Source organism: Pseudopipra pipra, chromosome 5 (assembly GCF_036250125.1).
Source record: "Pseudopipra pipra isolate bDixPip1 chromosome 5, bDixPip1.hap1, whole genome shotgun sequence".
Classification (NCBI taxonomy): domain Eukaryota; kingdom Metazoa; phylum Chordata; class Aves; order Passeriformes; family Pipridae; genus Pseudopipra; species Pseudopipra pipra.
The window spans coordinates 9,030,460-9,042,440 of record NC_087553.1 but is presented as its reverse complement, the minus strand read 5'-3'; the positions used below and the strand labels follow the sequence as shown (position 1 = coordinate 9,042,440).

Sequence of the window (11,981 nt, the reverse complement as noted above, 5' to 3'; positions counted from 1 at the left end):
TTAGGGCTGTCAACAGACCAATACTTGGCTGGTACCAGCAGCTTCTGTAGGAGGAGGAGTGAGAGACAAGGCTCTGGGTCATGTTGGGGGAACAGACACAGGCTGAATATAACTCACTTGTGTCACCAAGGAGTTAACAAAGACAACCAGTTGCTCTGAAACAATGAGCCTTCTGCTTACTCCTTGAAAAAAAACACTCCAAAACCAGAATAATCTTTATTTGGATGTGTTTACAGACTCTGTTACTTTTTTTCTTTTTTTCCAAAAAAGTATTATAGGTTTCAACAGAAAAAAATGTATAAAATTACTCTCCAAGCCAGCTTCTCCCAAAACACTGGCTGGCCTGGAGTTGCACAGTATTTAACATCAGTGTGTTTATAATGTTCATGGAAAAGGGAAGCAGCTCTCTTTGACTTCTCAGAAAGCCAAACCTTTGAAGTGAAGTAACCAGCAACAGCCCATGTGCACATCAGAACAAAGGGGGGCTGATTCCACAGAATTCCTCCTGGGCAAGTTCACTAATCAACACAGTTTGTGTGGAAACAATAAGGTTGTTCCAGAGGTGAGACTCACCTTACCTAGTGAGGTGGTAAAGCTGGACCTCTGTTAATCTTAAGGAACTACAGAGTCCTTCACCTGGAAACTAAAGCATCTCTGAAAACAGTTTGCATCTTCTGTCTTCACCCTAAATGTCCAAAAGTCAACCAACAACAAAACAGGATACTTTGCAAGTAGTATGACTTTCTAATATGAGACTATGGAAACACACACCAACATTTATACAGCCAAACAGCAGCAAAATCCAGTGTGTGGCTGCTGGGGGGGCACGGCAGAAGGTCAGCCTGGCAAGCACCTGGTGGGACCTGACCTCAAATAACAGGCTCTGCATTTCTTAAAGCTGAGCAGCAGGATCTTCCTCTCAGTATGCAAACAGGCACTGGATTTTTCCTTGAAGAGACTGACAATGAACTCAGAAGGAAAATCCATGGCAAAAAGGGCCACTTTTCAGGAAAATAAACATGAAAGTAGTGTTACAGCTCAGCCTCATTTTCTGTGAAGAGACCTAAAGCAGAAAAAGACAGAGAGCCTCGGATGAACTACTTCCTGAGAAATTAAGGCCCATTTTTAGTACTGAGCACTGCATATAGGATTTTGTTTTCTATATATGTTGTTTCTCTGATTTTTTTCCCTAATCAGCTTTCCTATCTGTCCAAGGTGGTTTGTAGCACACTAGTGATTCAGGTGGCAGAACCAGATAAATAACCGAGTTATTTCTTTATAATAAATCTCTTTGTAATAAATGTACCTTGTAGCTTGATTTACAGCAAAATCCTCCTACTCTTACTTCCATGATGAGACCTACTTAAGTCAGTGAGACTAGTCATGACGATAAGATAATTAAGTTTTTAGTACAACTCTGGTTAGTGAGCAGAATGCAGTCCTGATATAATGAATCCACCAGCTCCAGTCTGATATTCAAAAGGTGTTGATGATTTCAGTATTATTCTTAATGTGCTCTGAGAAAAGTACATTTCTTTTTACATTAAAGCATTAAACCCCATATAGGACACAATTCAATTCACCTTTTAAATTAAAGAATTGCTTTTAGACTGGCAAAGTTGAAGTTTAGCCAGCAGTGACACCTGCAAACTGACAGTCAAACCCCCCTACATTAAAATGGAAAGATTTGCATGACTGTGTTTTAAAATGACAGGAGACAGGAATGGGAGCTTCTAAGTGAGTTAGACTAAAATTTTAAGAGTGAAATGGCTAAAAATAGGCCCCTGAATGCATAGTTAGGCACCTATATAGAGACTGCTTGATTTTCAGTTGTTCTGATCACCCAGAGCTCCCATTAACTTCAGGAGCAACTGTGGATACTCAGCTGCTCTAGAAATCAAGCCACTTTTATTCAAGGGTCTAAATATGGATGTCTGTGCCCAAGTTGGAGGGGAAAAATACAAAAAATAAAAAAGAGGTGGGTTTTTTTGATACAGAAGACATTTTATAAAAGACAGTATTAGCCAAGTTTCATTCTTCTTTCCAGTTATAATGCTTGAAACTGAATCAACATAACAATTAATAGTGCAACACATTTGTGCCAGAAGATTTTGTCTGAGGTGAATGGAAATCTATTTCAAGATCAGTAGCTCTTAATTAGCAATCTGAAACATTCCATAGATACTTCATATTCTGTGACTGCAAAGTGTTACCAGGCCACCTAAATCTCTTTCATAGTATTTCAGTGTTGCCATTAATAAGCTTTTCAGCCTGGTCTGAGGAACTTTGGAAGATTAACTTTGCAAATCTGTAAGTATTAACTATTTAACTATTTCAGAAATACCATTTTTTTCTGCTTTTGGATCAAGTACAACCACCAGACTTGAGCATATTTTTAAATACTATAAAATATGAAGAAGGGAGAATTAGGCCTTTCATTCCATCATATGCACTTGGTTGTCAGAAGACTTCTCAATGCTGTTTGCTTAAAGACCTCTTTTGTAAAAGTAATCCTGAGCTGATTTTGTGCCTAAGCCATTGCCAGTTCATGCTGAAGTGGATAAGAGCCAGTCACATGATAGAAAATCTGCAAGAAAAAAAGGAAAATTTATGATGGAATTATATATGACTACAAAACTGAAAGTGTCAAGGAAGTAACAAATTAAAGGCATGCCAGATGAAGATGATAGATATTTGTTTGTGTATGTGCATAAAATATGATGTACTATACCTTTATATATTTGTTTGTAGAATATGAACTATAGCAGCTCTTGCTGCTGTATTTGGAAAAAAAAGGTAAAAAGGAAAGACTCTCATTGCTTTTTAAAAAGAACCAGGCAGAACCCAATGCTTTTACCTGTCACCTGATTTTGATGATTTCAGTGTTTGTTTTATTGAATACAATGATTGGGACATTTTATCTTCCATGTTTTTAGATGGCATAGTATAGCAGAGCTTTGGTCACAACTGGGGCATTCATGCAATCCCTGGCATATAAAAGGATACAACCCTTAAGAAATCAGAAGAAAGCGTGTGACACAATCACTGGCTGTGTCCTAAGACTCAGCAGCAATGGCAGTGGCAACAAGAAAGCTCATGCTGCTTTGTCATAACCAGGAACATAATTTTAGGTTGAGTGAGGCAGAGAAAGTCTGGCAATGAAGCAAGCCAATATTATCCTCATTGCAGGAGTGAGTTTTCAACAGTCATGAATATAACTGACATCTCTCAGATGTTCTATATTTCTAAAGGTGGGGAAAGGGAACAGACTGGTGCTTTTCTCCTCCCTCAAAATTCATGTTTTCCCGGCATCAACGGCACAAGGACTCTCAAACTTTTACTTGGTTAAAGCTGGTATCACCTTATCTCCTGGGTTCAGTGAACACAGGAGTGAAGTTCAGAAGCCTTAATGTTTTGGTAGTTCCTCCAACACTACACTGTTCCCAACTATGCTGCATCCTTCGGGGTTGATACCCTGTGCTAGTGATGTAGGTCAAGGGTAGATAGGTCAGAACTCCTCTTCCCATTGGCAACTTCTTTCTCAGGAAATAATCAACATGTAAAAGCTTCTCTATCAGCAGCATTTGGATGAGATGCAACTTTCTCCACAGCATGGAAATATATGATGAACAGCTGTGGTACAGTGACATAAAGGGTCTGAGAGGTATTTTGAGGGTCAGTTGAACTGGCAACAGCTGGGAGTGCAAAAGACTCCATACATGTACAAACTGAAAGTCTTTGCTCACTGCATTGCAAACAGACTGTGGTCAGCTGCTGGAATATCAGAGTCCCAGGTGTCTGTGATGACAGGCCATATTTAAAGAAATACTGGGCTGGAAGTACATGTCACTAATAATGAATCAGATGTACGTTCTACTTCTGCAAAATCAGCAAGCCAGCATATCTAGAAAGACTGACTTTATCTACAGAAGCTGAAAGCTGTCAACAACTAACCTGTTGCTCAATGTCTCCCAGCAAACTACTGGCACCCAGGCGAAAGAGCTCTGGTGTCAGCCATTCCACTCCCAGCTCCTCCTTCACCAGCATAAGCCAAGTGATGGCTTCTTTTGCTGTCCGAATGCCCCCGGCAGGTTTAAATCCAACCTTCATACAGGAAAAAAAAAAAAAAAGAAGTTCAATACACATTTTCATTCATCAGCAACACTAGGAAGAGCAATCAGTGTTTGTACACCTGCAGTCTCACAGTGTCTGTGGTGTATGTAACAGCTCTACCCAGTAAGGACCTGACTGCAAAGAGGATAAGCTCTAGCACTGAGAGCTATCAAGCCTCAGCCATCACTGTGAAAGATAACATTTTCATTTTGAGGGAGTAATACTATTGAACCCTGTGCACTTTCTCAGGAGCTGGGCTTGAGGTCTAATGGGACTACTTTGCCTACTGCACATATCAGGCCAAGGGATTTAGCCCAGACCTGGGACATCTGCACAATCACCTACTGCCCATGTCACAGTCTAATTCCAAATATATAACAACAAATACACATGCAATAACACTAAAGATGCTGAATTAAAGCATGTGAGGCAGCTGACTCGTGGACAGCAGTGAGAGATGGCTCTACTTCACAAAAACCCTGTGCACCAGAGTAACATGTAATTTGGCTGTACATTCAAACCTATCAGAGGTTTAATTTTCACTAAAATTTTCCAAATGGGAATTAAATTAGGTTTGTCCTTATCAAAAATCACAGGAACTGCAGAACTTCCCTCCCACGCTGGATACCCTTTCAGTCACTTGATGTGAGAAATCTGTCATATTTGGTCAGGTGAACTGCCATGTACTACAGGCACACACGCCAAATAAAGCCTATCTTTGGGGTAAAGCACATCTTGAATCCCATGATGGACCTGCTGTGCAGAGCCAGCACTGAGGTGACTTGGCATATACCCCTAATGCCAGTCTTTCATGTGCCATTTAAACACATCTCATTCCGAGACACAGCTTGTGATACGCAGCTATCAAAAATTTTGACACCTGCATTAGTTAAAATGTTGGCCTTTAGCAGCTAACTAAACTCTTGGAAAACAAGGAGAATTAAGAAAAAATGTTTCTGTGTTAAAAAAAAGTAAATCAGAACAATGAGGAACACAGCAATTCTTCCTATGTTTCCCTCTGCTATAAACCTCTGCCTTCTGCAAGAATTATTGGTTTGCTTTCTACATATAAGCTTCTGAAACCTCACTGCATTGAGGATTTCTTTGTACCTTATGGATAAAATAGTAGAATCCAAAAGTATCTGTTTTTAAATGTGTTTGGTAATCTTTACACAGTGATTTCAGGACCAACAAACACAGAAAAAAAATCCTTCTCTCTCACCCCAGAGCATTGTGATAATGGTATATTTCGAATAAGATTAAAAGAACAACAGCAGGAAAAGCCTGATAAATCCAAACCACAAAGACTGTGGTCTTGTGGATGGACAAAGAGATGTGAGTGTATGCATCCATCTCTTAACATTAGATTTCCAAAAGGAATTTAAACCACAGCAACTGGAAAAGCATCTTCTAGATAATAAATTAAAATAGTTGAAATGTGGTTTCCCTCAGAAAGAGAAATTCTAATGAAATTCAAATTTTAGATTTCTTCCTAGAAATGTTACAGCTTTTTGAGGTAATCCGTGGCAAAAACCAAGTAAAATTAAGTTGAGAATTAAAAACATCATTCAGAATTCCTTCCCCTTTTAGCAAAGTCTAAAAGCTCTTTTCTCTGCAAAAAAAAAGCTGACAAAGACAAGCCTGTCCTCTCCTCCATTTACCAGCTTTCCAAACAGAACATCTGACTACCATAAAAACGCAAAAAGGAAGGGGGCTTGGAATTTAATTCAAGAGCAGTACAAAGTCCAGCTACCACTTTCCTGCTGTTTCACAGCATTTCATTATTTTGCTTAATAAGTTCATCTCCTCAAGAATTTTCTCTTCACCTTACATTATTAAAAGTAATAAGTTTTTCTGGATTGGGAGTTTTCCCAACAGAAAAACCAATTTATGTATGTCCTTCAATAATGACAGGAAAAGATTATTTCCCATTATACTGCACACTTTTCATATCACCACCACAGCTTATCAGTCAATAAATGTTACTCTGCAACTTGCTCCTTTCCTTGAAGAAGTTTAATTTCTGTATTAACCTGTTTTTCCCAGGCAACGCCTTGCTAGAAAGCATCCCTACAGCAGCAAAATTAGTTTGTTAAAGAAACCATTTAGAAATCTCTTGTCACTGATAATATTGTCTTCAGTTAATAAAAGTACACAAAGTCAGTTTACATCTAATTCACCGACACACACATGCACACAGACATAAGCACTTATTCTTAATAACACATTTTATGCCATGAATGCATCCTTTAAAAGCAAAAGGTGAATTCAACATTTATATCCAATTATAGGTACAAAGCTGTGCTAATGCAGCAGAGCCCAACTTCTGGCACACAGCTCGTGCAAGCAGCACTGGCGCCGAGGTGAGTCACCCGGCCCCAGGGATCTGCCTCACGTTGGTGCAGTGACAATGCTCCCACAAAAACAAGACTGTCAGAGCTGCTCAAGTTGTTGTGTGGCTGAGAGAGATGAAGACAGGGGAAGGGAGGAGTGAGGACAGCCCAGGGATCCATGCTGGCCTCACCTAGATGACTACAGAGAGCAGGAGGACACACATCTAACCTGCTGTCACGCGCTCCTCAAGCTCCAACAGGCCCTGAAGACATCTCAGACCCTATCCCACTGCTCACCCCGTGTCCTGACATTGTACCTTGAAAGGTCACCTGCAGAAAGGATAGAAGGATAAACTGGAGAGGAAGGAAGGGTGGTCCAGGAACAGCGAGAGGCTCTCAGCTAGAGACATGGTTCCCTTCCCTGAATCCGAAGGTGCGGACAAAGCCCACTGCTGAACTCCAGCACCAGATCTAACTGGCAGCCCCCACTTGTCTGTGGATAAGAGAGATGAGAGGTGGCTTAAGCTCTCCTGTTAACCTCCTCCTTTCTCGATGCTTCAACAGTTCATCACTATCTTTGCCATATGCTCCTCACTGCTTCTCCTCTCTAGTGACAGCACTCAACAGTGACCTAACAGATAAACCTTCTGTACCAGCACTTAATGTTCTTTCAGTCTCTGTCCCTCCTTCCTTCCCTCCATCCCAGGCAACAGGATACAACTGGATCTCCCTTGGAAAGCCTCTCTGGCAAGGGAGGAAAGAGCAAAATTTATCCCTTGAGTTGCCAGAACAAAGTCAGAAAATACAGTTGTGCACACTGGACAGACTCTCAATGGCTCTAAATTTGTATAGCTCTGCTGAGGTTTATGGGAGTTGGCCAATCACTACTAGCTTGAGATTTGCCCTGTTATTAATGGAGATGACTGTTTAAATACCCTAAATGGTGAAACCAAATTCAAATTCAAATGTAGCAGGTGACACATTAAGATTGCATGATCCTTTAGGGAACGAAGTAACAGTTACTCGAGGGAGAAAATCCAAAAGTGCATTTAAAAAAGAAAAAAAGTATACAAATATTAGCAAATAAATCCTATTACGTTGTTACTTCCTCCTTAGTGAGCCTGTTTGGCTAATTTTTATAAAGATTGTGAGAATTACCTTGTTGCCAGTTTGCCAGTAGTATTCTTTAATGGCTCGCATCATGACTACTCCAACTGGAAGGGTTGCGTTTTCCACCTCCTTTCCTGTAGACGTCTTTATAAAATCAGAACCTGAAAGGAAGTAAAAAGCTTTAGAGCAGCTTCAGAACAAGAGTCACCCTGCACACAGAGAGCTCACACCCTCCAAAGATGTTGTCCTGCTTCGTCCCTGTGGTGTGGGTGCTAACCTTGCTCTGGTCGAGGCAGAAGAGGAGGATTACACCCACATGGTTTCAGAGTAAGTCAGACATCCCAGAGGCTAAATGAACATCCCAGCTCCTAGTTATTTGCTCGAGCTATCAAACCAACAATCTCTTCAGGACAGTCCAACATAATACATGTTCCTGTACAGACACAATATATGTGTACCTATACATTAATAGGAATGTGTCTGACTAATCAATGACAAGGGAAATTATTTCCTCAGAAAAAATTTGTCATATAAATCAACCTTTTAGTATTTCCACAAGGATCTTTCTGAACAGAAATTATTTTCATCAGTTTTTTAAATTACATTGCATCTACTTAGCCATGGCCTGACACAATGCAGCAACAAGGTCAAAATGTGTATTATTCGAAGAACAAAAGTTAGCCTTAGCTTACTTTTTTCTGGTTTCTCACTTGTGAACAATATTCTCCACTGCCTGTCTTAATACTTGAGTAACATTCTTGTGTATTCTTGCTGCTCTGCTTTGGCTTAAAATGAATCCTGCAGCACAGTAAAACAAAAAGCTAAGAAACTACCAAAAAAAATGTGCTTTGCAGTGTATGATTGTGCATTGACACAATACAGTGATAAAACTTCTTTCATTTCATTAGGACACACTTCATCCCTAGGAACCTACTTCTTAGAAAAGGTGTACTGTGGGATCATTAATTATCAAAAGTAATTGGGAGAAGAAGAGGGATAATTCAAACACCGTGTAGTGCATCATCCACTTAAGTCAATTGGAACTGCATCTGCTTCCACTTCAAATTTGGCTTAGGGTCCATTTTGTCTCTTATGTGAGTGATGATGCCTCTACAACATCCCCTGGAGTAAGGAAGGGAAGTTTCACTCCTGGCTCAAATGAAGAGTTGCCTAGGCTACATTCTGAGTGTGCTGCAGCACACTCCGGAGAGCCTTCTTCCCGAGGACACAGCTGACTGGCACACAGCTGGGTCCCAGCCCGATGGGAAGTTAAGACAAAGCCAGGCATGTTTCTGTGTCCTGTGATTTAAACATAACAGAATGGCATCACCAACTTTGGGTTTTGTTAGACCAAGGTTTTCTCTATGGGCTTCCTGACAAGGCACCAACTCAGCCCACTGGTGATTAAGTCGCACCCTCCTGTGACAATTTCCATTCTAAGGAAAAACAGTTATTTGTGAAAAACATTCTAACTTCACAGAATGTGCAATGTGCAAAAGAGGCAATTACTAGATGATTGAGCTTAGCAAAGAACGAAGCACACAAGAGAGACAATTGAGTTACACATTTCAGAGCTACTCCCTTCCAGAGAGACACTACGGACATCTGATAGTCACATTAAAACAAGGAACGGTGGAAGTGAAACTTCAACACTGCCAAATTATATTTTTAATTTCCCTTTTGAAATGTAGCACTTAAAGTCCTTCAGTGCAGCACTTTTCTTTTTTTTCTGCTATAAGGTAAGTCAAAGCTTTTATAAGTCTTATAATTACAAGTCTCTATGGTACAATTTCATTAAAAACTTTCATTAAACAACAGCTGCCCTTGTATATGGTCTTCTAATCAATTTGGTCAAACAGAATGACTTCTAATCAGCTGTTGATAAAAATAGAAGATGAAATTTTAATTCTAATAGATTAACCACAAACTCAAGATAGTCTTCAAAATTCATCTAGCTCTATTCTCCAGTGGATTTAACGACTATTCAGCAACTCATTACTAAATAGAACAAGATGAACATTTTCCAGTTCATTAAAGAAATGTACTATGTATTTTTGCATTGTCCTCATGATTCGTTACAGGGAGTCTTAATTACAAGATAATGGATAATGGTTATTAAATGCAGACTCCAGTAATGAAGCTCTATTCATTTGCGAGCCTCAGAGACTGCAAAGAGGGGAAAATAAAATTACTAGCTTCAAAAGATTAACGGATCAAATTATTATTCAATTTTGAAAATCTCATTCAGACTTCATAGAAACAAGAAGAGATTAAAAACTAGTATTAGTACAAAAGTAGTGCATTTATATATTTATTTTTAAATAATATCTTAAGGCTATTACCAGAATAATCAGTTCTAGATGTGATTATTAGACAAACATACAGCCAATTTGGTAGCATCCTCTAACAATGAAAACAATACATTTTTATTTCCTGAACAAATTCTTTTTATGACACAAGAGCTTGCTAGCAGGACTGCATGCAGCCTCTTGCAGAAGACAGAAGATGCACACTAGCAGAGAGAGCCACAATGAAAGGTGTTATTAACGTTTGGGTTTCAGGAATGAAAAGGGGGATTTAAAAATAAAGTGCTACCAAAAAAGGCACCTCATTAAGTACACTTTATGCCAACCCTGTAATAATAAGGGAGTTTCACTAAGTCTCTTTCTTATTCAAGTTTTCAAAAACAAGTCCAAGGAATGAAGTTCAGTGGGAGTTTCATCTGGAAATTTAGGTGATGATTTAGAAACCTGAGTTTTATCACTCAACTTCTCATCTTCCTCTGAATGTATACACTCAAAAAATCAAGGGCTAAGGTTAAAATACATGCTGGATGGATTTCCCCTTCCTTAGAGTAAGGTTACATGATTCAACGAAGCATTAAATCAAAGATTTTACAAAATGAGTTATTTGGGGGACATTTCTAGGCCCAGTGAGCCTGGGAAAAAAACACACTTTCTACTCTTTTTTAATGTGTAGCCACAACAGTACATTGCCTTTCAAGGCAGTGAGTCATGTAAGACCCACTGAATCAGCAAAGAGTGGTGACACTGAAGTCTTTTTGAAACACAGGAACATCACAGGCCTGTTTCAGGTGGGCTTGCTGCCAACCCAGTGACCCACAAGCACCCCAGCCTGGCAAGCACCAACTGCAGCAGCTTGGTTTCACCTGATGTAAATCTGAAGGAACCCTAGGAAATGGGAACAGTGCTGTGGTCTCTGTCTGAGAGACTCACTCTGGTCAAGAGCAACTGAGCTCTCAGCACTGCTGGGAGCCAGACCACTTGTGCTCCAGTCACAGGTCTCATGTTATCAGGTGGAGTGCTGTCATTGACCCACAGAAACATTTAGGATGGAAAAAACCTCAAAGTTCATCCAGTCTAACTGTTAACACTGCCAAGTCCATCAATAAACCATGTTCCTAAGTGCCATATCTACACCTCTTTTAAATAGCTCTGGGGATGGTGACTCAACCATTTCCCTGGGCAGCCTGTTCCAGTGCTGGACAACCCTTTTGGCTGCCAACCAGTCTTAACCCAGTTGTCAACCTGGTTGGTTTAAGACATTAAATCTCCTCTTCCATTGCACTCTCACCCCCCCATAGAGTGACCCCCAGCCACTGCACTCCACCAAAGAGCACTCAAAATAATCAGGCTGAATATGCAGACACCAAAAAGAAAGTCAGGGTCTTCACACCAGACTGCCTGAATCCCTATTGAGAGATCAGGATGAAGTCCATTATATCATTTCTACTCTAGATACACAGCCTCATTTATGGTAGCACCTGAACAAAGGTGTAGAGCTGAGGCATACAGAAGCTGAGTGACTTGCCTGAGGTCTCTCAGCAAGCATTTGACAGGGTACAGATTGAATGCCAGGGTACAAATTGAATGCCCTGGTCTCCCAAAGGTCAGAAGAGCTTCCCTAACTGGCCTGCCCTATTGCTCTCCTCTACATCATCTCAAAACACTACAAAGCTTTCCAGTCCACAGAACACTGAAGCAGAGCATGAGAAGTGGAGAATCTTATTTAGATGGCATCCAGGAAACACACTCTGATTCCATAATTAAGCAATAAGGAATAATAAGCAGTATAGCAATCGTGGAGTAATCACAACCTTTTGGTTGTGAAGTGTTCCAAATGCCCTTGGGGAATGATTATCTCCCGATAACTACAGAATTTTTGTTGTTGCCTTAGTCTTAATAAAGAACAAAGATGTGTTTGGCAGTTTTAAACAATAGTTTAGACAGAGATGCTTGCAGAGGGACAATTATGCCATGCTACTTTGTAAGTATTTGCAATGAGCACAAATGTTGCTGCAACTCAGATATAGCAATATACAGCGACACAGGGCGAACACACACCTTTCCAAGGTTCCTAGGACTGATGGCAAAAAGAGGCATGCTGCTGAGAGGACCTGAAAAA

At 40.1% G+C, this 11,981-nt stretch overlaps 1 protein-coding gene across 3 annotated transcripts in view; it reads right to left on the bottom strand.

The window, feature by feature from the left end:
* Positions 1 to 202: 202 nt before the first annotated feature.
* Positions 203 to 11,981, bottom strand: part of DERA (deoxyribose-phosphate aldolase) — a 53,138-nt gene continuing 41,359 nt past the window's right edge. For 2 of the 3 annotated variants that reach the window (XM_064654373.1, XM_064654374.1), the window contains exons 7-9: positions 7,605 to 7,717; positions 3,955 to 4,104; positions 203 to 2,587 (exon numbers count right to left, since the gene is read on the bottom strand). In XM_064654373.1, the coding sequence (XP_064510443.1) occupies positions 2,531 to 2,587; positions 3,955 to 4,104; positions 7,605 to 7,717 (320 nt within the window). In that variant the 3' untranslated portion in view covers positions 203 to 2,530. Of the gene's footprint in view, positions 2,588 to 3,954; positions 4,105 to 6,675; positions 6,777 to 7,604; positions 7,718 to 11,981 lie in introns of those variants that run through there. The other variant, XM_064654375.1, reaches the window with a different exon arrangement.